The 24,531-nt window shown below is 57.7% G+C and overlaps 2 protein-coding genes and 1 long non-coding RNA gene across 7 annotated transcripts; 2 read left to right on the top strand and 1 right to left on the bottom strand.

Annotated features, from left to right (window-relative positions):
• Positions 1-406: 406 nt before the first annotated feature.
• On the top strand, positions 407-4,243 carry LOC140077564 (uncharacterized). Of its 2 annotated transcripts, none has more exons than XM_072124830.1 (5): positions 407-472; positions 1,121-1,231; positions 1,311-1,694; positions 1,770-1,893; positions 2,158-4,243. In XM_072124830.1, the coding sequence occupies exons 2-5, from the start codon at positions 1,175-1,177 to the stop codon at positions 3,009-3,011; spliced, it is 1,419 nt and encodes a 472-aa protein (XP_071980931.1). In that variant the 5' UTR covers positions 407-472; positions 1,121-1,174; the 3' UTR covers positions 3,012-4,243. The 2 variants fall into 2 exon arrangements, with proteins under 2 accessions (XP_071980931.1, XP_071980932.1); XM_072124831.1 differs by lacking the exon at positions 407-472 and adding an exon at positions 488-688.
• A 2,296-nt stretch (positions 4,244-6,539) lies between these two features.
• FKBPL (FKBP prolyl isomerase like) lies at positions 6,540-10,390 on the bottom strand. Of its 4 annotated transcripts, none has more exons than XM_072123510.1 (2): positions 10,247-10,390; positions 6,540-7,832 (listed from the first exon to the last, which is right to left on the bottom strand). In XM_072123510.1, the coding sequence occupies exon 2, from the start codon at positions 7,798-7,800 to the stop codon at positions 6,796-6,798; it is 1,005 nt and encodes a 334-aa protein (XP_071979611.1). In that variant the 5' UTR covers positions 7,801-7,832; positions 10,247-10,390; the 3' UTR covers positions 6,540-6,795. The 4 variants fall into 4 exon arrangements, with proteins under 4 accessions (XP_071979611.1, XP_071979612.1, XP_071979614.1 ...); XM_072123511.1 differs by lacking the exon at positions 10,247-10,390 and adding an exon at positions 10,186-10,228; XM_072123513.1 differs by lacking the exon at positions 10,247-10,390 and adding an exon at positions 8,847-8,869.
• On the top strand, positions 10,256-16,209 carry LOC140076799 (uncharacterized). Its single transcript, XR_011849656.1, has 3 exons — positions 10,256-10,393; positions 11,243-11,347; positions 15,957-16,209. It is a non-coding gene; the product is annotated as an uncharacterized lncRNA (long non-coding RNA).
• The last annotated feature ends 8,322 nt before the right edge of the window (positions 16,210-24,531 follow it).

Below are 24,531 nucleotides of genomic sequence, written 5' to 3'. Positions count from 1 at the left end.
ACGGTTATTGCTGGCAACGGCGTCCAAAACGCGACTGTCACACCATTTTACATGACATAATAAATGTAATAAAAAGTGATCAGAATGTCGCACAGTCCTCAAAATGTAAATCTATAAATCTGGTGTCACCGCAATCGCACTGAACCAAAGAATAGAAAGTAGACGTGTTATTTGGAGTGAAGAGTGAAAGTCAATTTTTCCACATTTGGAATTTTTTTCCTGCTTCCCAGTACACGGTGCGGAATAATAAATAACATTACGGGAAAGTAAAATTTGTTACGCACAAAATAAGCCTCGCACAGCTCTGTACACGGAAAAATGAAAACGTTATGGATTTTAGAAGATGGAGAGCGGAAAAACCCTGCACCCTTAAGGGGTTAACTCATGGACACTCCCCCCTTCTGATCACATGACTGTGACATCACGGCAGGTCCTGCAGCTCCGAGCAGCGGCGTCTCCTGGCATGTTCCCGGTCAGTACATGTTGTGTCTTTGTCATGTGATTGCCGCTCATTGTGTGAATGTGATGGAGATAATCGCTCCCTCTTATGACACTTCCCCTTTAAGGGGCTGGAGGTGTTGCCCGTAGCTTCGTGTTTTTTTAGAGCCGCTTCCTTTAAGGACGTGGCCACTTTTTCTTTTCCCGTATTTCTCTCCTGTACCCGGCAGCCACATGCGGGATCCTACAGGTGACGTCTTCTTCAGCTTTTACTCTTGTTTCCAGGGAAGTTCTTATAAAAAAAAATGCAAATTTCCAAATATTTTCTACACTTCTGTAAAGGATCAGAACTTGCGATGGTTTGTACCTCCTTGTGCTTTGCTGTATCTTGTCAGCACCTCTTAGATGCGGCGATCAGCATTGGTGGTGGCATATGAAGGGTTACACAACCCCTGTAGCCCCCGCAGTGATGGGGACACCTCATTCAGATACCTGCAGGTGATTGTGTTACCCAGGGCAAATCTATCAGGGGCCCTTGTCCCAAGAGCTTAGAATCGATGAGAAAACACAAGGAACTATTATCAATTCCACACCCTAGTAACACCGCCAACGTCTTCACATATTTTATACACTTTATCATTAGTATTTTGTGTTACATCTGTGTCTTTTCTGTGCTCCGTAGGCGTCTTCCCATCCCCCAACTCCAGTTACCGGATAATTACTGACCCCCTGGACGATGGCGGAGCAGATCCTGGAGCTGACCCTGGAGATCATCTACCTGCTGAGCGGAGAGGTGCGGGGTCCTGGGCATCACATGGGGGTCCCTGAGATAGTATATAGTGATAAGTGTCAGTGCGTCTCTCCATATACAGGATTACACGCTGGTGAAGAGACCTGAGGGACAGAGCAAGAACCAGACGCCCATCATGGAGCCTCCATCACTGACACATCCCAGGGATAACGAGCAGAAGATCCTGGAGCCTCCATCACTGACACATCCCAGGGATAACGAGCAGAAGATCCTGGAGCCTCCATCACTGACACATCCCAGGGATAACGAGCAGAAGATCCTGGAGCCTCCATCACTGACACATCCCAGGGATAACGAGCAGAAGATCCTGGAGCCTCCATCACTGACACATCCCAGGGATAACGAGCAGAAGATCCTGGAGCCTCCATCACTGACACATCCCAGGGATAACGAGCAGAAGATCCTGGAGATCATCAACAAGATCCTGCAGATGCTGACCGGGGAGGTGAGCGCCGCCGGGAATGCTGGGACATGATATGGTCATGTGACTGGGTGATGACCGTGTCGTTGTGTGTGTCAGGTCCCTGTAAGGTGCGAGGACGTCACTGTCCATCTCTCCATGGAGGAGTGGGAGTATCTAGAGGGACACAAGGATCAGTACAAGGAGGTCCTGATGGAGGAGCACCGGGACTTCACACCTCAGGGTAAGTAGAGATCCTCCCGGACCATGATTTGGCTTTTTCTATTAGGATCTCGGGATGATAAAGTCTAAAGCGACCAGCGTTATATTATATGAAGAGAGGGCATGAGCTGTAGACTGGTGGGAGGCCGCTGATCCTAATGATGGGGGTCTCTCCCCCGTGTCTGTATGAAGCAGTAGTCACGCAGGTGGGAGGCCGGTACATCGGGCACATTTATGGTATGGAGGTGCCAGGGCAATAATACAATGTTTCTGTTTCCATCCTCAGACGATGTGAAGGTCCTGGAGCTGTGGTGCGATGACTTACCTCCGGACTATGATCTAGAATGTAATGTAGAAACCCTCGTCCTGCCGAGTCCACCTCCACTTCTGCAGATAGAATATGAACCTCCTAATCCCAGCGCTTTCCTCCATCCACCCGTCCCACCGGAGATGTCCAAACGCTTCCAATGTCCGGATTGTGGGAAATTCTTTATCTCCAATTCCAAGCTGGTGAGACACCGGATAATGCACACGGGGGAGAAGCCCTTTCCATGTCCGGAATGTAACAAAAGCTTCAAAGGCCGGAGACATCTCCTCGACCATCTAAAAATTCACAGCGGGGAGAAGGCGCATTCATGTCCACAATGTGACAAAATCTTCTCCTACAAATCCAACCTCATCATTCACCTGAGATCCCACACGGGGGAGAAGCCATTTACCTGTTCACACTGCGGGAAAAGTTTTGTCTCCAACTCGAAACTTGTCAGACACCAGCGGATTCATGAGGTTGGGAGGCCCTTCCCCTGCCCCCAGTGTGACCGCTGCTTCGCCTACGAATCAAACCTTATCCTCCACCTGAGATCCCACACGGGGGAGAAGCCATATTCATGTCCAGATTGCGGCAAATGCTTTGTAGCCAATTCCAAACTTCGTAGACACCAGATCAGTCACAGGGGGCAGTCATTTTCGTGTGCGGTGTGTGGGAGGGCCTTTGCCTATAAGAGAGCGCTGGACCGGCACCAGGCAAGTCACCAGGACCCAACAATGGACATGTCCCGGATGTGGGAACTGTTTACCAATGAGCAGAGTCTTGCCCAGCAGTCGGACCCCTATGGGTCAGGCAGTTATCCCGCTGTATAGGAGAAACCTCTTTATAAAGATGGTCACAGTATCCTAACCCCCGGGTGTGGGGTTATTTACCCTGCTGCATGGTGTCCGGGGAGAAGGTGCTATCTATAACCAAAAAGCGTAAAGCTTGTGAGGATCAGCCTCGGGGCTAGAGATTTGCTTCTGCCTTCACTTTCGATGGATCCATCAACCCTGTAACTTATTTACCCATAATAAATGGCGGCAGAGAAGGGATCAATATGTATCTTATATATTAAAGGCACAAAAACACTAAATAAGTTCTTCCATCACACGTCCCCACCTCCCGTGTTCCTGGTCCCTCGTAGTCTACAGTCACACAACCGTCACGGGGGCTGCAATATGCGGGTCGTGGCCCCTATTAAGGTCTATGGCAACCGGTCCGGTGTGTTGACCACGGGGCGTCTCCCCGCACTGTGACCGAGCCAGGCCGGTGCCTGGGGTAAGGAGCGCTCTCCCCAACCCAGTATGTGCTATGACCAGGTCCCACCCACCCACAGGTCCCTATATATAGACTACATTCAGGGCATAAATAGAGCACAAACTTTTATACTTACACGTCCCGATTCATCCGGTGTCTGCGCAGATCTTCACAGAATTCCCACTGCTATTACCTGCGACTGTTCAGGCTATAAGAGTGCACCAGCAACGTCCCTCCGTGCCCACCCCCGCCACGTCCCTCCGTGCCCACCCCCGCCACGTCCCTCCGTGCCAACCCCCGCCACGTCCCTCCATGCCCACCCCGCCACGTCCCTCCGTGCCCACCCCCGCCACGTCCCTCCTTGCCCACCCCCGCCACGTCCCTCCTTGCCCACCCCGCCACGTCCCTCCTTGCCCACCCCGCCACGTCCCTCCTTGCCCATCCCGCCACGTCCCTCCGTGCCAACCCCCGCCACGTCCCTCCATGCCCACCCCGCCACGTCCCTCCTTGCCCACCCCGCCACGTCCCTCCTTGCCCACCCCCCACCACGTCCCTCCATGTCCACCTAGTGTGGTGGTGGCATAAAGGGGGAAGTAACTGCTATTATTCCAGGGCTTGTACGTCAGCAGACTGGGGTAAAGCCCCGATGTCTCCCAGGGAGTGTGAGGTGCAATTCTCATGATACAAAGTAAAAGTACCCGAAGCCGTAACCCCTGAACGCAAAGGAGAAATCTTTGTGTTCACATTTATCTCTAAAAATTTTGTAAGCAAAAGTTTTATGTATAATAAATTTTTATTCTCTGAAGCGTCTTCTAATATCTGAGGCTGCGGGGGTGGGGGGTGCACACAGCTCTAGTACCATTTATATAGAGCCCAATCCTTTCAGGACACAACTCAGTGTCTGACCCTCTGACCAAACCGTCAGGACCCAAGAATTGTGCTCAGCCCATAATATAAAGACCATATTGTATTCAGCCGCCTCCCCGGACTCCCAGTGTTATCGCCAGATTCGATGAAGGTTCCCGTCTCGTTGGACGACATAATTATACATAAACATGATTATAGCAAAGAGCTGTGGCCCCGGGCGGAGGTCATATAGGACTATAATGTATTTTACACACTGAATACATCCGTGTTACATGGGGCCTCCAAGCAGGTGGACTACAACTACCATCATCTAAGTGGCCACCCAAAAAGTCTTCTAAGTGACCATGTGGCACCTTTGAGTATTTTGTAGGACACCTAGTCTTATAGAGCAAATTGTCAGCAGGTCACTCACGTCTTGGGTGAAAGCTTCTCTCCCCGGCATCCGCACCCTGGACCTGGGGTCTCACCGCCCTCCGGGAAGCAATTGGCCCCATAACACGGACATTGGGGCTTATTTCCGTCAAATTTTCAGACTTTTCGAGGGTCGAGCCGCCAGGACAGGCAATTGTGTCACACGTGATCGGATTTTGGCACATCGGTGCCAGCTTTCATGCAACAGAAATCGAGAGGTGGCTGTCAGACGATACGACTGATTCACACTAAGCGCGGGATTTAACTTTTAAATTGTGTCACAAGCCAAGCACTTACATGCACGAGGAAGAAGAAGGTGAACTCCAGGGACCTGAGCGGGGAAGCGACACATGCAGGATATCAGGTGCAGGATCTTAGTGACTCCCCGCACAGCGCATTATACACGGACAATGCACTTACATGCATCAGGAAGAAGGTGAACTCCGGGGACCTGAGCGGGGAAGCGACACATGCAGGATATCGGGTGCAGGATCTTAGTGACTCCCCGCACAGCGCATTATACACAGACAATGCACTTACATGCACCAGGAAGAAGAAGGTGAACTCCGGGGACCTGAACGGGGAAGCGACACATGCAGGATATCGGGGGCAGGATCTTAGTGACTCCCTGCACAGCGCATTATACACGGACAATGCACTTACATGCACCAGGAAGAAGAAGGTGAACTCCAGGGACCTGAGCGGGGAAGTGACACATGCAGGATATCGGGGGCAGGATCTTAGTGACTCCCCGCACAGCGCATTATACACGGACAATGCACTTACATGCACCAGGAAGAAGAAGGTGAACTCCGGGGACCTGAGTGGGGAAGCGACACATGCAGGATATCGGGGGCAGGATCTTAGTGACTCCCTGCACAGCGCATTATACACGGACAATGCACTTACATGCACCAGGAAGAAGAAGGTGAACTCCGGGGACCTGAGCGGGGAAGCGACACATGCAGAATATCGGGTGCAGGATATTAGTGACTCCCCGCACAGCGCATTATACACGGACAATGCACTTACATGCACCAGGAAGAAGAAGGTGAACTCCGGGGACCTGAACGGGGAAGCGACACATGCAGGATATCGGGGGCAGGATCTTAGTGACTCCCCGCACAGCGCATTATACACGGACAATGCACTTACATGCACCAGGAAGAAGAAGGTGATCCCCGGGGACCTGAGCGGGGAAGCGACACATGCAGGATATCCGGTGCACGATCTTAGTGACTCCCCGCACAGCGCATTATACACGGACAATGCACTTACATGCACCAGGAAGAAGAAGCTGAACTCCGGGGACCTGAGCGGGGAAGCGACACATGCAGGATATCGGGCGCAGGATCTTAGCGACTCCCCGCACAGCACATTATACACGGACAATGAACTTACATGCACCAGGAAGAAGAAGGTGAACTCCGGGGACCTGAGCGGGGAAGCGACACATGCAGGATATCGGGCGCAGGATCTTAGCGACTCCCCGCACAGCACATTATACACGGACAATGCACTTACATGCACCAGGAAGAAGAAGCTGAACTCCGGGGACCTGAGCGGGGAAGCGACACATGCAGGATATCGGACGCACGATCTACGTGAATCGCGGCACAGGGCATGATTGTTGGACAGTCTGGATCGGGGATCCTGACATGGACGGGTAAGTAAATGTGCCCCAATATGTGCTGGAGATTCAAAAGTTCTACAAAAGTTTGATCCCACCAAGGACTACAAGGCTGGGCCCCACCAACCAAGTGGGATTCCCCCTGTAGTCATTGGTCATTAGCCCCCCAAATAAACCAGACTTCCAAAGAAAACAGAATAAATAATATATTTTATTAGTGCATTGTCCAAGCATCCGGCGCTTCATTCCTTATGTCAATCCATGACATTGTCCACGTCCCCGAGGTAAATAAACTATTCTCGCCTTCTCTAACCAGATGGCGACAGCGAAGCGCTCAGGGGAGGCTTTCTATTCTGGCTGAACCAGTAGCCATGAGATCGCAGCCTGTCGTGTGTATGGGGCACCCTGTGCATCGGCCCTCAGACATCTGGGGGAGATATGGCCCCCGTTTATAGGAACATCTTCCCCAGAGCTCTGCTGATCTGAGCTTGCTCATTCTTCTGCTTTTCCCTGACTTTCAAAATTTCTCTTCTTGCCTCCTTGTTCCCTGGATCCAGTTTTAACAAGTTTTCGAGGTCGGCCCTTGCTCCGGTCCAGTCTGACATGCCGGCTCTGGCCATGCCCCTCCTGTACAAAGCCTTCAGGTGTTTGGGTTCCTTGTCAAGGACTCGTGTGCACCTCACCTCGGCCTCACGTAACCTTCCCTTCTTGAGGTCACACGCTGCGAGGTTGGACAGCAGGGCTATTCTTTCCTCTTCAGCTTCTCCAGGCGTACAGACCAGAAGCCGGAGTGCCCGGGCGTATCGTTGTTCAGCTCCTTCCAGGTTCCCATCTCGGAATGCTTTCCCACCCATCTCCCGATCTCTCGCTGCCCTCTCCATCTTCCCGTTCACATCCAATTCCCACGCCTCCTTTCCATCTTCAAAACTTGCCAGTTTCAAGACAAACTGAACACCCAACAAACCGTCCACCCTGCAGACTTCACCCGGAAGCATGGTCTCCAGACATTGGTCAACGAGGCGATCCAGACCGGCATCACCTTCCCCCAATTCTATCTGCACCCAGATACCTGTAGGATACCCAGCACTTCTGGTAGGGTCAGCGAGGGGCTCCACACATCTGGTAGGGTCAGCGAGGGGCTCCACACATCTGGTAGGGTCAGCGAGGGGCTCCACACATCTGGTAGGGTCACTGAGGGGCTCCACACATCTGGTAGGGTCAGCGAGGGGCTCCACACATCTGGTAGGGTCAGCGAGGGGCTCCACACATCTGGTAGGGTCAGCGAGGGGCTCCACACATCTGGTAGGGTCAGCGAGGGGCTCCACACATATGATACACCTGGCACCTTCTTTGGGTTTGATGACCCCTGAGCCTGGCTCTAGAACGTTCTTTGTGAACCTCCCATCTGGGCAGCGCCAAGATCCATAGTTGGGCGACGCGGTGGGACTTTCCATCACCTCTCAGGATTACAGGATGCGCCAGTTTTCTGGAAAAGATCAGAGATCACAAAGATAAAAAGATCTGCACATTATAATGTAATAAAAACTAGAGATAATAAACCGCACGCGACTTCAGGATCGGTGGGAGGGACACGAGCTGAGCAGTAATACACAGGGGGCTCAGCGCAGCTCCGGACCACCCGGCTGTTACAACTCTGAACCATCGATGTGGCCCCTCATTCTCCGGAGAGATTCGCTGCACTGGAGCAATGGCCGCCGGTGATGGGGAGCAGATAATTACTTCGTCGCTCTGGATCAGCTGACAAATGGGCAATGATACCAGAACATGTCCCAATATGAACACGAGGATGTGTCTCTAATAATGTAAGGGGGCGGGGGGGGGGGGGGGTGTCTCTAATAATGTAAGGGGGGTAAATTCCCCATGTATTGTCCTGAGTTAAGTGCTTGTAAGCGCCGATGTACCTGTGGGATTGTGGTCGTGTCATGCATGAGGCCAGGTGACCCATCAATTGGTGCTCCCTTGGATCTACCCAGCAGCCATCAGGGTCACTGCTGCCCAAACTGAACTTAGGGAAGTGAAGTCGCCTCTGGGGTGTCCATCAGTCCAGACAGAAGGAGAACATCTCCCAGGGGTCCCCGAACCCACCACAGACATTGCGCACAAGAATCCACCAGTAACCAATCACAGCGCAGCTTCCCATTCCCAAACATTGGAGCAGAGGTCTGACAGGTTACCGGAGGTCACAGCCAAAAAAAGGACCCCCCCCCAAATACAGAAGACCAAGGCCACCCTCTAATCCCTCGCATTACACACAGGTCCTATTATTTCTATGTCACCGTATCCGTGCTGCATATATCATGGCGGCTGGCAGATGATGGCTGGCTATTGGTTGGCTGACAGAATGCCCCTCCCACTGGTTCTGGTCTCCCTGGATACTGCACGTTCCTATAGACATCTATGGGGCAAACAGAAATACTGCTCACCCCTCCCCTCTCCATGGAGAAACACGGCAAAATAAAGGACCTGTCCTGTATCTCACCGGGCAAGTCACTGTGCGGGGAGGCGACACTGCACCATGACCGGGCACCAAAGACGTCAATGGGGACCCAGTCAGCCCCCGGCACCACTCCCCCTGCCAGCCCCCGGCAATCCCCCTGCCAACCCCGGCACGCCACCTGCCAGCCCCCGGCACTCCCCCTGCCAGCCCCCGGCAATCCCCCTGCCAGCCCCTAGCAGTCCCCCGGCACTCCCCCTGCCAGCCCCCGGCACTCCCCCTGCCACGCCCCCTGCCAGCTCCCAGCACGCCCCCTGCACTCCCCCTGCCAGCCCCCGGCACTCCCCCTGCATGACCCCAGCACTCCCCCTGCCAGCCCCCTGCCAGCCCCCGGCACGCCCCCTGCATGACCCCGGCACGCCCCCTGCATGACCCCGGCACTCCCCCTGCCAGCCTCCAGCACTCCCCCTGCCAGCCTCCAGCACTCCCCCTGCCAGCCTCCAGCACTCCCCCTGCCAGACCCTAGCAGTCCCCCGGCACTCCCCCTGCCAGCCTCCAGCACTCCCCCTGCCAGCCTCCAGCACTCCCCTGCCACTCCCCCTGCCAGCCCCCGGCACTCCCCCTGCCACGCCCCCTGCATGACCCGGCACTCCCCCTGCCAGCCCCCGGCACTCCCCCTGCCAGACCCTAGCAGTCCCCCGGCACTCCGCCTGCCAGCCCCCGGCACTCCCCCTGCCACGCCCCCTGCATGACCCGGCACTCCCCCTGCCAGCCCCCGGCACTCCCCCTGCCAGACCCTAGCAGTCCCCCGGCACTCCGCCTGCCAGCCTCCAGCACTCCCCCTGCCAGCCTCCAGCACTCCCCTGCCAGCCCCTAGCAGTCCCCCGGCACTCCCCCTGCCAGCCCCCGGCACTCCCCCTGCCACGCCCCCTGCATGACCCGGCACTCCCCCTGCCAGCCCCCGGCACGCCCCCTGCATGATACCGGCACACCCCCTGCATGACCCCGGCACGCCCCCTGCCAGCCTCTAGCACGCCCCCTGCCAGCCTCCAGCACGCCCCCTGCCAGCCCCCGGCACGCCCCCTGCATGACACCGGCACACCCCCTGCATGACCCCGGCACGCCCCCTGCCAGCCTCTAGCACGCCCCCTGCCAGCCTCCAGCACGCCCCCTGCCAGCCCCCGGCACGCCCCCTGCCAGCCCCCAGCACTCCCCCTGCCAGCCCCCAGCACGCCCCCTGCCAGCCTCCGGCACGCCCCCTGCCAGCCTCCGGCACGCCCCCCTGACAGCTAAGAATGTTGTATTGAGGACAGATGTGAGCAAATAAACAAGTCTGTGCCCCCCCTGCAGCTCTGGAGCCACGATGGGGCTTGTAGTCCCTCACCCTATGCATCACACTGCCTGAGCTGCAGGACTACTACCCCCAGCAGGCGCTCAGCACTCACCTCGCTGCTGTGGGGCCGGACGCGCAGTGATGACGTGTAGGGTGGGAGGGGCCTGTGTATTACCCGGCATGCTCCGCAGCCCCGCCCCCTCACACACAGGAGACGGTGAGCAGGAAGGAGCCGCCATGGTGTGACTCATCATCAATGGTGAGCGGAGTCCTCGGTCATCTCCATTGTCTCTGCTCGTGTCTGGTGACAGGCGTCTTGTCAGAGCTGAGGCTGCGGTACTATCGCGTCCAGTCCCGCACAGATCCTTCTCCTGTCTCCTGCTTCGTTACAATGTATCAGCCGGGAGGGATTGTGTACACTGGATGCAATGATTGCGAACCCTCCTCTGTGACAAGTCTGAGGGCTGCACCTGGGTTTAGTCTTTGGATGTTTCCATTCACTGACAGCAAGCAGAGCACAGGGACGATATGTCAGCACGTGATGAGGCACTTGTGGATGTCAGTTTTTCTGATATATAAACCCACCCCCCGTGTTGGGTCTGTATATGTGAGGGAGCGATGCTCTGCAGAGGACGGTGAGGGAGCGATGCTCTGCGGCCCCCGTGAGGGAGCGATGCTCTGCGGCCCCGTGAGGGAGCGATGCTATTCGGCCCCCGTGAGGGAGCGATGCTCTGCGGCCCCCGTGAGGGAGCGATGCTCTGCGGCCCCCGTGAGGGAGCGATGCTCTGCGGCCCCCGTGAGGGAGCGATGCTCTGCGGCCCCCGTGAGGGAGCGATGCTCTGCGGCCCCCGTGAGGGAGCGATGCTCTGCGGAGGACGGGGAGGGAGCGATGCTCTGCGGCCCCTGTGAGGGAGCGATGCTCTGCAGAGGACGGTGAGGGAGCGATGCTCTGCGGCCCCGTGAGGGAGCGATGCTCTGCAGAGGACGGGGAGGGAGCGATGCTCTGCGGAGGACGGGGAGGGAGCGATGCTCTGCAGAGGACGCTGAGGTCTGAGCCTGGAGATGGATTTTCCTTGTTTTCCGAGTTCCTCCACGTTTCTCTCCGCAGCCTGCCGCTATGTGGCTCGCAAAATAGCCAACAACGCCCGAGGGGGAGGGGAGGCGGAGAATGTGGGGGGCAGCGGGACCCTGAAGACATGTGTCCTGCGCCAAGGTACAGAAACGGGGGGGGGGGGTCTCTATATGATGTACCATAGGGGCGGAGCATGGCACCGCTAGGGGGTCCGAGGGGCGGAGCATGGCACCGCTAGGGGGTCCGAGGGGCGGAGCATGGCACCGCTAGGGGGTCCGAGGGGCGGAGCATGGCACCGCTAGGGGGTCCGAGGGGCGGAGCATGGCACCGCTAGGGGGTCCGAGGGGCGGAGCATGGCAGTGCTATGGGTCCGAGGGGGCGGAGCATGGAAGTGCTATGGGTCCGAGGGGGCGGAGCATGGCAGTGCTAGGGGGTCCGAGGGGGCGGAGCATGGCACCGCTAGGGGGTCCGAGGGGGCGGAGCATGGCACCGCTAGGGGGTCCGAGGGGGCGGAGCATGGCACCGCTAGGGGGTCCGAGGGGGCGGAGCATGGCACTGCTAGGGGGTCCGAGGGGGCGGAGCATGGCAGTGCTAGGGGGTCCTCATCCCTACACTACGGTGCTGGGGCTCTATTATGTGGCGGCCGCATGGCGTCTCCTGTATATGAGGCCGCGCTCCCCCTGGTGTCTCCGCTCTGATACATGACGGGTCCTCCTGCGCGTGTCATGAGCGGCAGCGGCCTCCGGGGGGCAGTGCAGGGGGATTCCTGTTACTGAACATTTTCTGTATAAAATTCAGATCAAATTTTAATATTTTCTTAGCACATTTTATATTCATGAGGCTTCCAATATATATATATACACAGGCCGGGGGTAGGTGTGATGTGTGACCCCTCGGCCCCTGCGCTCCCCCCTGCCCTCGCCCCCTGCGCTCCCCCCACCGGCCCCTCGCCCCCTGCGCTCCCCCCGCCGGCCCCTCGCCCCCTGCGCTCCCCCCGCCGGCCCCTCGGCCCCTCGCCCCCTGCGCTCCCCCCTGCCCTCGGCCCCTCGCCCCCTGCGCTCCCCCCTGCCCTCGGCCCCTCGCCCCCTGCGCTCCCCCCTGCCCTCGGCCCCTCGCCCCCTGCGCTCCCCCCTGCCCTCGGCCCCTCGCCCCCTGCGCTCCCCCCTGCCCTCGGCCCCTCGCCCCCTGCGCTCCCCCCTGCCCTCGGCCCCTCGCCCCCTGCGCTCCCCCCTGCCCTCGGCCCCTCGCCCCCTGCGCTCCCCCCTGCCCTCGGCCCCTCGCCCCCTGCGCTCCCCCCTGCCCTCGGCCCCTCGCCCCCTGCGCTCCCCCCTGCCCTCGGCCCCTCGCCCCCTGCGCTCCCCCCTGCCCTCGGCCCCTCGCCCCCTGCGCTCCCCCCTGCCCTCGGCCCCTCGCCCCCTGCGCTCCCCCCTGCCCTCGGCCCCTCGCCCCCTGCGCTCCCCCCTGCCCTCGGCCCCTCGCCCCCTGCGCTCCCCCCGCCCCTTCCCCTCGCCCCCTGCGCTCCCCCCGCCCCTTCTCCTCGCCCCCTGCGCTCCCCCCGCCCCCTGCGCTCCCCCCGCCCCCTGCGCTCCCCCCGCCCCCTGCGCTCCCCCCGCCCCCTGCGCTCCCCCCGCCCCCTGCGCTCCCCCCGCCCCCTGCGCTCCCCCCGCCCCCTGCGCTCCCCCCGCCCCCTGCGCTCCCCCCGCCCCCTGCGCTCCCCCCGCCCCCTGCGCTCCCCCCGCCCCCTGCGCTCCCCCCGCCCCCTGCCCTCGGCCCCTCGCCCCCTGCCCTCGGCCCCTCGCCCCCTGCCCTCGGCCCCTCGCCCCCTGCCCTCGGCCCCTCGCCCCCTGCCCTCGGCCCCTCGCCCCCTGCCCTCGGCCCCTCGCCCCCTGCGCTCCCCTCGCCCCCTGCGCTCCCCTCGCCCCCTGCGCTCCCCTCGCCCCCTGCGCTCCCCTCGCCCCCTGCGCTCCCCTCGCCCCCTGCGCTCCCCTCGCCCCCTGCGCTCCCCTCGCCCCCTGCGCTCCCCTCGCCCCCTGCGCTCCCCTCGCCCCCTGCGCTCCCCTCGCCCCCTGCGCTCCCCTCGCCCCCTGCGCTCCCCTCGCCCCCTGCGCTCCCCTCGCCCCCTGCGCTCCCCTCGCCCCCTGCGCTCCCCTCGCCCCCTGCGCTCCCCTCGCCCCCTGCGCTCCCCTCGCCCCCTGCGTTCCCCCCTGCCCTCGCCCCCTGCGTTCCCCCCTGCCCTCGCCCCCTGCGTTCCCCCCTGCCCTCGCCCCCTGCGTTCCCCCCTGCCCTCGCCCCCTGCGCTCCCCCCTGCCCTCGCCCCCTGCGCTCCCCCCTGCCCTCGCCCCCTGCGCTCCCCCCTGCCCTCGCCCCCTGCGCTCCCCCCGCCCCTTCCCCTCGCCCCCTGCGCTCCCCCCGCCTCTTCCCCTCGCCCCCTGCGCTCCCCCCGCCTCTTCCCCTCGCCCCCTGCGCTCCCCCCGCCTCTTCCCCTCGCCCCCTGCGCTCCCCCCGCCTCTTCCCCTCGCCCCCTGCGCTCAACCCGGCCCTTCCCCTCGACCCCTGCGTTCCCCCCTGCCCTCGCCCCCTGCGCTCCCCCCGCCCCTTCCCCTCGCCCCCTGCGCTCCCCCCGCCCCTTCCCCTCGCCCCCTGCGCTCCCCCCGCCCCTTCCCCTCGCCCCCTGCGCTCCCCCCGCCCCTTCCCCTCGCCCCCTGCGCTCCCCCCGCCCCTTCCCCTCGCCCCCTGCGCTCCCCCCGCCCCTTCCCCTCGCCCCCTGCGCTCCCCCCGCCTCTTCCCCCCCCCCCTGCGCTCCCCCCGCCTCTTCCCCTCGCCCCCTGCGCTCCCCCCGCCTCTTGCGCTCCCCCCGCCCCCTGCGCTCCCCCCGCCCCCTGCGCTCCCCCCGCCCCCTGCCCTCGGCCCCCCGCCCCCTGCCCTCGGCCCCTCGCCCCCTGCGCTCCCCTCGCCCCCTGCGCTCCCCTCGCCCCCTGCGCTCCCCTCGCCCCCTGCGCTCCCCTCGCCCCCTGCGCTCCCCTCGCCCCCTGCGCTCCCCTCGCCCCCTGCGCTCCCCTCGCCCCCTGCGCTCCCCTCGCCCCCTGCGCTCCCCTCGCCCCCTGCGCTCCCCTCGCCCCCTGCGCTCCCCTCGCCCCCTGCGCTCCCCTCGCCCCCTGCGCTCCCCTCGCCCCCTGCGCTCCCCTCGCCCCCTGCGCTCCCCTCGCCCCCTGCGCTCCCCTCGCCCCCTGCGCTCCCCTCGCCCCCTGCGCTCCCCTCGCCCCCTGCGCTCCCCTCGCCCCCTGCGCTCCCCCTTCCCCTCGCCCCCTGCGCTCCCCCTTCCCCTCGCCCCCTGCGCTCCCCCTTCCCCTCGCCCCCTGCGCTCCCCCTTCCCCTCGCCCCCTGCGCTCCCCCTTCCCCTCGCCCCCTGCGCTCCCCCTTCCCCTCGCCCCCTGCGCTCCCCCTTCCCCTCGCCCCCTGCGCTCCCCCTTCCCCTCGCCCCCTGCGCTCCCCCTTCCCCTCGCCCCCTGCGCTCCCCCTTCCCCTCGCCCCCTGCGCTCCCCCTTCCCCTCGCCCCCTGCGCTCCCCCTTCCCCTCGCCCCCTGCGCTCCCCCTTCCCCTCGCCCCCTGCGCTCCCCCTTCCCCTCGCCCCCTGCGCTCCCCCTTCCCCTCGCCCCCTGCGCTCCCCCTTCCCCTCGCCCCCTGCGCTCCCCCTTCCCCTCGCCCCCTGCGCTCCCCCTTCCCCTCGCCCCCTGCGCTCCCCTTCGCCCCCTGCGCTCCCCTCGCCCCCTGCGCTCCCCTCGCCCCCTGCGCTCCCCTCGCCCCCTGCGCTCCCCTCGCCCCCTGCGCTCCCCTCGCCCCCTGCGCTCCCCTCGCCCCCTGCGCTCCCCTCGCCCCCTGCGCTCCCCTCGCCCCCTGCGCTCCCCTCGCCCCCTGCGCTCCCCTCGCCCCCTGCGCTCCCCTCGCCCCCTGCGCTCCCCCCTGCCCTCGGCCCCTCGCCCCCTGCGCTCCCCCCTGCCCTCGGCCCCTCGCCCCCTGCGCTCCCCCCTGCCCTCGGCCCCTCGCCCCCTGCGCTCCCCCCTGCCCTCGGCCCCTCGCCCCCTGCGCTCCCCCCTGCCCTCGGCCCCTCGCCCCCTGCGCTCCCCCTGCCCTCGGCCCCTCGCCCCCTGCGCTCCCCCCGCCGGCCCCTCGCCCCCTGCGCTCCCCCCTGCCCTCGGCCCCTCGCCCCCTGCGCTCCCCCCTGCCCTCGGCCCCTCGCCCCCTGCGCTCCCCCCTGCCCTCGGCCCCTCGCCCCCTGCGCTCCCCCCTGCCCTCGGCCCCTCGCCCCCTGCGCTCCCCCCTGCCCTCGGCCCCTCGCCCCCTGCGCTCCCCCCTGCCCTCGGCCCCTCGCCCCCTGCGCTCCCCCCTGCCCTCAGCCCCTCGCCCCCTGCGCTCCCCCCTGCCCTCAGCCCCTCGCCCCCTGCGCTCCCCCCGCCGGCCCCGGTGACGTTGCCCCCAGGCAAATATCTGCAGGATGGCAACACATGTTCCATATAGGAGGCAGTATAGGAATATAGGGGGCTTCCTTCTCACTAGTTCTGCTTCACTTTGATGACGGGCGCCCGGCGGGGAATTCTTCTATTTCTATTTTGTTCTCAGCAACAAATCCGAGCTCAGCTTTCATTTCATCGTCTGCTCTGGGATCATGAAAGCTGAGCTCTGATTGGTTGTTGTGGGTAACAATGTTTCTCTATTATTAGAGTTTCATAACTTTTCTCTATTTTTCATGTAGGGGGCAAGAAAGACGACGCAGTGAAGTCTCTGCCACCGGCCACGTCCACCCCCCTAACCTCTGACGTGGCAGAAGAATCCCCAGGTGCCTCCACATCCCCATCTAATAACCTGACCCCATATTAATCCTTCCCCAAAGCCATGAAACTGCAACAGCAGAAGAATGACCCACCCCCCCACAGCCCCTGAGTACAGAGGAGGGGGGGAGGTGAGGACCCCCGCTGCTGAGTGCTGAATAAAGACATATAACCTCATCCCCGGATATACGAGTCACTTCTTATGTACCGCAATCATATATATAATACTCCCCCTATGTACAGGGATATAACTACTATAATACTGCCCTCTATGTACAGGAATATAACTACTATAATACTACCCCCTATGTACAAGAATATAACTACTATAATACTGCCCCCTATGTACAGGAATATAACTACTATAATACTGCCCCCTATGTACAGGAATATAACTACTATAATACTGCCCCCTATGTACAGGGATATAACTACTATAATACTGCCCCCTATGTACAGGGATATAACTACTATAATACTGCCCCCTATGTACAGGAATATAACTACTATAATACTGCCCCCTATGTACAAGAATATAACTACTATAATACTGCCCCCTATGTACAGGAATACAACTACTATAATACTGCCCCCTATGTACAAGAATATAACTACTATAATACTGCCCCCTATGTACAGGAATATAACTACTATAATACTGCCCCCTATGTACAGGAATATAACTACTATAATACTGCCCCCTGTGTACAGGAATATAACTACTATAATACTGCCCCCTATGTACAGGAATATAACTACTATAATACTGTCCCCTATGTACAAGAATATAACTACTATAATACTGCCCCCTATGTACAAGAATATAACTACTATAATACTGCTCCCTATGTACAGAAATATAACTACTATAATACTGCCCCCTATGTACAGGAATATAACTACTATAATACTGCCCCCTATGTACAGGAATATAACTACTATAATACTGCCCCTATGTACAGGAATATAACTACTATAATACTGCCTCCTATGTACAAGAATATAACTACTATAATACTGCCCCCTATGTACAAGAATATAACTACTATAATACTGCCCTCTATGTACAGGAATATAACCACTATAACACTGCCCCCTATGTACAAGAATATAACTACTATAATACTGCCCCCTATGTACAGGAATATAACTACTATAATACTGCCCTCTATGTACAGGAATATAACTACTATAATACTGCCCCCTATGTACAGGAATATAACTACTATAATACTGCCCTCTATGTACAAGAATATAACTACTATAATACTCCCCCTATGTACAGGAATATAACTACTATAATACTGCCCCCTATGTACAGGAATATAACTACTATAATACTGCCCCTATGTACAGGAATATAACTACTATAATACTGCCCCTATGTACAGGAATATAACTACTATAATACTGCCCCTATGTACAGGAATATAACTACTATAATACTGCCCCTATGTACAGGAATATAACTACTATAATACTGCCCCCTATGTACAGGAATATAACTACTATAATACTGCCCCTATGTACAGGAATATAACTACTATAATACTGCCCCTATGTACAGGAATATAACTACTATAATACTGCCCTCTATGTACAAGAATATAACTACTATAATACTGCCCCCTATGTACAGGAATATAACTACTATAATACTGCCCCCTATGTACAGGAATATAACTACTATAATACTGCCCCCTATGTACAAGAATATAACTACTATAATACTGCCCCCTATGTACAAGAATATAACCACTATAACACTGCCCCCTATGTACAAGAATATAACTACTATAATACTGCCCCCTATGTACAGGAATATAACTACTATAATACTGCCCCCTATGTACAGGAATATAACTACTATAATACTGCCCCTATGTACAGGAATATAACTACTATAATACTGCCCTCTATGTACAAGAATATAACTACTATAATACTGCCCCCTATGTACAGGAATATAACTACTATAATACTGCCCCCTATGTACAAGAATATAACTACTATAATACTGCCCCCTATGTACAAGAATATAACTACTATAATACTGCCCCCTATGTACAGGAATATAACTACTATAATACTGCCCCCTATGTACAGGAATATAACTACTATAATACTGCCCCCTATGTACAAGAATATAACTACTATAATACTGCCCCCTATGTACAGGAATATAACTACTATAATACTGCCCCCTATGTACAGGAATATAACTACTATAATACTGCCCCCTATGTACAGGAATATAACTACTATAATACTGCCCCCTATGTACAGGAATATAACTACTATAATACTGCCTCTGTTCCTCAGAGTTGGCAGCCAATCAGCTGTTTGCTTTCTTATAATCTGGTGCGATGTGATTGGTTGTCTGTGCTGTGCTGTATTGGTGCGTGGCTGCAGGTTGTCCGGCACGCTGAGTGTTAATGTGTGTGTATGAGCGGGCGCTCCCCCTGGCGCGGTGCGGATGCCATTGTGCTACAATCTGTGTGTGTGGGAGGGGAGCGGCGGCGCCTTCTCTCCGCACAGCCTGAGGTTCTGTCAAACGTTTTCCTAATTCGCTTTAGTTCTGAGCAGTGATGGAGGCGGCGCAGCTGGTACCGCGTCCTCGTTACAGACGACATCGTGTTATAGCCACATTCGCCCCTATGTCCAGGTCCGGTTCGTTAACGGGGGCTGTGTTCCTGGTCCGGTTCGTTAACGGGGGCTGTGGTCCGGTTCGGTAACAGGGGCTGTGGTCCGGTTCGTTAACGGGGGCTGCGGTCCGGTTCGGTAACGGGGGCTGTGGTCCGGTTTGGTAACGGGGGCTGTGGTCCGGTTTGGTAACGGGGGCTGCGGTCCTGGTCCGGTTCGTTAACGGGGGCTGCGGTCCTGGTCCGGTTCGGTAACGGGGGCTGCGGTCCTGGTCCGGTTTGGTAACGGGGGCTGCGGTCCTGGTCCGGTTTGGTAACGGGGGCTGCGGTCCTGGTCCGGTTTGGTAACGGGGGCTGCGGTCCTGGTCCGGTTTGGTAACGGGGGCTGCGGTCCTGGTCCGGTTTGGTAACGGGGGCTGCGGTCCTGGTCCGGGTCCTGACACTTCATATTGGCACGTGCATTAAGCTGAGTTTTGCCTCCTGAGCGATGGCGACGTCTGAGGGCGATTTCTGTAGCCACAGCGTGACCTCATTTGCATCGGATGCGCTCATTATAGCTCACAATGGCCGCATGCGCTGTGACGTCAGTAACTCCCCTGTAGCGCGCATGCTCTGCACATTGGCTGCATGCGCTGTGACGTCAGTAACTCCCCTGTAGTGCGCATGCTCTGCACAATGGCCGCATGCGCTGTGACGTCAGTAACTCCCCTGTAGTGCGCATGCTCTGCACAATGGCCGCATGCGCTGTGACGTCAGTAACTCCCCTGTAGTGCGCATGCTCTGCACAATAGCCGCATGCGCTGTGACGTCAGTAACTCCCCTGTAGTGCGCATGCTCTGCACAATAGCCGCATGCGCTGTGACATCAGTAACTCCCCTGTAGTGCGCATGCTCTGCACAATAGCCGCATGCGCTGTGACATCAGTAACTCCCCTGTAGTGCGCATGCTCTGCACAATAGCCGCATGCGCTGTGACGTCAGTAACTCCCCTGTAGTGCGCATGCTCTGCACAATAGCCGCATGCGCTGTGACATCAGTAACTCCCCTGTAGTGCGCATGCTCTGCACAATAGCCGCATGCGCTGTGACGTCAGTAACTCCCCTGTAGTGCGCATGCTCTGCACAATGGCCGCATGCGCTGTGACGTCAGTAACTCCCCTGTAGTGCGCATGCTCTGCACAATGGCCGCATGCGCTGTGACGTCAGTAACTCCCCTGTAGCGTGCATGCTCTGCACATTGGCCGCATGCGCTGTGACGTCAGTAACTCCCCTGTAGTGCGCATGCTCTGCACAATGGCCGCATGCGCTGTGACGTCAGTAACTCCCCTGTAGCGTGCATGCTCTGCACATTGGCCGCATGCGCTGTGACGTCAGTAACTCCCCTGTAGTGCGCATGCTCTGCACAATGGCCGCATGCGCTGTGACGTCAGTAACTCCCCTGTAGTGCGCATGCTCTGCACAATGGCCGCATGCGCTGTGACGTCAGTAACTCCCCTGTAGTGCGCATGCTCTGCACAATGGCCGCATGCGCTGTGACGTCAGTAACTCCCCTGTAGTGCGCATGCTCTGCACAATGGCCGCATGCGCTGTGACGTCAGTAACTCCCCTGTAGTGCGCATGCTCTGCACAATGGCCGCATGCGCTGTGACGTCAGTAACTCCCCTGTAGCGTGCATGCTCTGCACATTGGCCGCATGCGCTGTGACGTCAGTAACTCCCCTGTAGTGCGCATGCTCTGCACAATGGCCGCATGCACTGTGACGTCAGTAACTCCCCTGTAGTGTGCATGCTCTGCACAATGGCCGCATGCGCTGTGACGTCAGTAACTCCCCTGTAGTGCGCATGCTCTGCACAATGGCCGCATGCGCTGTGACGTCAGTAACTCCCCTGTAGCGTGCATGCTCTGCACATTGGCCGCATGCGCTGTGACGTCAGTAACTCCCCTGTAGTGCGCATGCTCTGCACAATGGCCGCATGCGCTGTGACGTCAGTAACTCCCCTGTAGTGCGCATGCTCTGCACAATGGCCGCATGAGCTGTGACGTCAGTAACTCCCCTGTAGCGCGCATGCTCTGCACAATGGCCGCATGCGCTGTGACGTCAGTAACTCCCCTGTAGTGCGCATGCTCTGCACAATGGCCGCATGCGCTGTGACGTCAGTAACTCCCCTGTAGTGTGCATGCTCTGCACATTGGCCGCATGCGCTGTGACGTCAGTAACTCCCCTGTAGTGCGCATGCTCTGCACAATGGCCGCATGCGCTGTGACGTCAGTAACTCCCCTGTAGTGCGCATGCTCTGCACAATGGCCGCATGCGCTGTGACGTCAGTAACTCCCCTGTAGTGTGCATGCTCTGCACAATGGCCGCATGCGCTGTGACGTCAGTAACTCCCCTGTAGTGCGCATGCTCTGCACAATGGCCGCATGCGCTGTGACGTCAGTAACTCCCCTGTAGCGCGCATGCTCTGCACAATGACTCCACGGACCAGGCAGGTTCTCTTTATGAAAACTGTTTAATGTATGAAGGTTCCCTGGTGAGATGTGGATCAATAAGACTTCTCTCATCATATTCTTACTCATTAATGGGCTGAGAATAATGTCCCTGGTGGTTTCTGGGTTGTGCGGTATCATCCCTGGTGTCCATTATGGTAATAAATAACATTATTGGTAACTATTGAGTTCATCATATCCCTGGTGTCTAGTGGGCTCATAAAACGTCCCTGGTGTCTAGTGGGTGCATAAAACGTCCCTGGTGTCTAGTGGGCGCATAAAACATCCCTGGTGTCTAGTGGGCGCATAAAACATCCCTGGTGTCTAGTGGGCGCATAAAACATCCCTGGTGTCTAGTGGGCGCATAAAACGTCCCTGGTGTCTAGTGGGCGCATAAAACGTCCCTGGTGCCTAGTGGGCTCATAAAACATCCCTGGTGTATAGTGGGCGCATAAAACGTCCCTGGTGTCTAGTGGGCGCATAAAACGTCCCTGGTGCCTAGTGGGCTCATAAAACATCCCTGGTGTCTAGTGGGCTCATAAAACATCCCTGGTGCCTAGTGGGCTCATAAAACGTCCCTGGTGTCTAGTGGGCGCATAAAACGTCCCTGGTGTCTAGTGGGCTCATAAAACGTCCCTGGTGTCTAGTGGGCTCATAAAACGTCCCTGGTGTCTAGTGGGCTCATAAAACGTCCCTGGTGCCTAGTGGGCTCATAAAACATCCCTGGTGTCTAGTGGGCGCATAAAACATCCCTGGTGTCTAGTGGGCTCATAAAACATCCCTGGTGTCTAGTGGGCTCATAAAACATCCCTGGTGCCTAGTGGGCTCATAAAACGTCCCTGGTGTCTAGTGGGCTCATAAAACGTCCCTGGTGTCTAGTGGGCTCATAAAACGTCCCTGGTGTCTAGTGGGCTCATAAAACGTCCCTGGTGTCTAGTGGGCTCATAAAACGTCCCTGGTGTCTAGTGGGCGCATAAAACGTCCCTGGTGTCTAGTGGGCGCATAAAACGTCCCTGGTGTCTAGTGGGCTCATAAAACTTCCCTGGTGTCTAGTGGGCGCATAAAACGTCCCTGGTGTCTAGTGGGCTCATAAAACTTCCCTGGTGTCTAGTGGGCGCATAAAACGTCCCTGGTGTCTAGTGGGCTCATAAAACTTCCCTGGTGTCTAGTGGGCTCATAAAACATCCCTGGTGTCTAGTGGGCTCATAAAACATCCCTGGTGTCTAGTGGGCTCATAAAACATCCCTGGTGTCTAGTGGGCTCATAAAACATCCCTGGTAGTGGGCTCATAAAACATCCCTAGTGTCTAGTGGGCTCATAAAACATCCCTGGTAGTGGGCTCATAAAACATCCCTAGTGTCTAGTGGGCTCATAAAACATCCCTGGTAGTGGGCTCATAAAACATCCCTGGTGTCTAGTGGGCTCATAAAACATCCCTGGTAGTGGGCTCATAAAACATCCCTAGTGTCTAGTGGGCTCATAAAACATCCCTGGTAGTGGGCTCATAAAACATCCCTAGTGTCTAGTGGGCTCATAAAACATCCCTGGTAGTGGGCTCATAAAACATCCCTGGTGTCTAGTGGGCTCATAAAACATCCCTAGTGTCTAGTGGGCTCATAAAACATCCCTGGTAGTGGGCTCATAAAACATCCCTGGTGTCTAGTGGGCTCATAAAACATCCCTGGTAGTGGGCTCATAAAACATCCCTAGTGTCTAGTGGGCTCATAAAACATCCCTGGTGTCTAGTGGGGTCATAAAACGTCCCTGGTGTCTAGTGGGCTCATAAAACGTCCCTGGTGTCTAGTGGGCTCATAAAACGTCCCTGGTGTCTAGTGGGCTCATAAAACGTCCCTGGTGTCTAGTGGGCTCATAAAACGTCCCTGGTGTCTAGTGGGCTCATAAAACGTCCCTGGTGTCTAGTGGGCGCATAAAACGTCCCTGGTGTCTAGTGGGCGCATAAAACGTCCCTGGTGTCTAGTGGGCGCATAAAACGTCCCTGGTGTCTAGTGGGCGCATAAAACGTCCCTGGTGTCTAGTGGGCTCATAAAACGTCCCTGGTGCCTAGTGGGCTCATAAAACATCCCTGGTGTATAGTGGGCGCATAAAACGTCCCTGGTGTCTAGTGGGCGCATAAAACGTCCCTGGTGTCTAGTGGGCTCATAAAACATCCCTGGTAGTGGGCTCATAAAACATCCCTGGTGTCTAGTGGGCTCATAAAACGTCCCTGGTATCTAGTGGGCGCATAAAACATCCCTGGTGTCTAGTGGGCTCATAAAACGTCCCTGGTGTCTAGTGGGCTCATAAAACGTCCCTGGTGTCTAGTGGGTGCATAAAACGTCCCTGGTGTCTAGTGGGTGCATAAAACATCCCTGGTGTCTAGTGGGCGCATAAAACGTCTCTGGTGTCTAGTGGGCTCATAAAACGTCCCTGGTATCTAGTGGGCTCATAAAACGTCCCTGGTGCCTAGTGGGCTCATAAAACGTCCCTGGTATCTAGTGGGCGCATAAAACATCCCTGGTGTCTAGTGGGCTCATAAAACGTCCCTGGTGTCTAGTGGGCTCATAAAACATCCCTGGTGTCTAGTGGGCGCATAAAACAACCCTGGTGTCTAGTGGGCTCATAAAACGTCCCTGGTGTCTAGTGGGCGCATAAAACATCCCTGGTGTCTAGTGGGCTCATAAAACGTCCCTGGTGTCTAGTGGGTGCATAAAACATCCCTGGTGTCTAGTGGGCTCATAAAACGTCCCTGGTGTCTAGTGGACTCATAAAACGTCCCTGGTAGTGGGCTCATAAAACGTCCCTGGTGTCTAGTGGGCTCATAAAACATCCCTGGTAGTGGGCTCATAAAACGTCCCTGGTGTCTAGTGGGTGCATAAACCGTCCCTGGTGTCTAGTGGGCTCATAAAACGTCCCTGGTATCTAGTGGGCTCATAAAACGTCCCTGGTGCCTAGTGGGCTCATAAAACGTCCCTGGTGTCTAGTGGGCGCATAAAACATCCCTGGTGTCTAGTGGGCGCATAAAACATCCCTGGTGTCTAGTGGGCTCATAAAACGTCCCTGGTGTCTAGTGGGCGCATAAAACATCCCTGGTGTCTAGTGGGCTCATAAAACGTCCCTGGTGTCTAGTGGGCTCATAAAACATCCCTGGTGTCTAGTGGGCTCATAAAACGTCCCTGGTGTCTAGTGGACTCATAAAACGTCCCTGGTGTCTAGTGGACTCATAAAACGTCCCTGGTGTCTAGTGGGCTCATAAAACGTCCCTGGTGTCTAGTGGGTGCATAAACCGTCCCTGGTGTCTAGTGGGCTCATAAAACGTCCCTGGTGCCTAGTGGGCTCATAAAACATCCCTGGTGTCTAGTGGGCTCATAAAAC

The sequence above is a fragment of the Engystomops pustulosus genome, chromosome 9, assembly GCF_040894005.1.
Source record: "Engystomops pustulosus chromosome 9, aEngPut4.maternal, whole genome shotgun sequence".
Taxonomy (NCBI): domain Eukaryota; kingdom Metazoa; phylum Chordata; class Amphibia; order Anura; family Leptodactylidae; genus Engystomops; species Engystomops pustulosus.
This window is presented reverse-complemented; position numbering and strand designations above follow the sequence as displayed.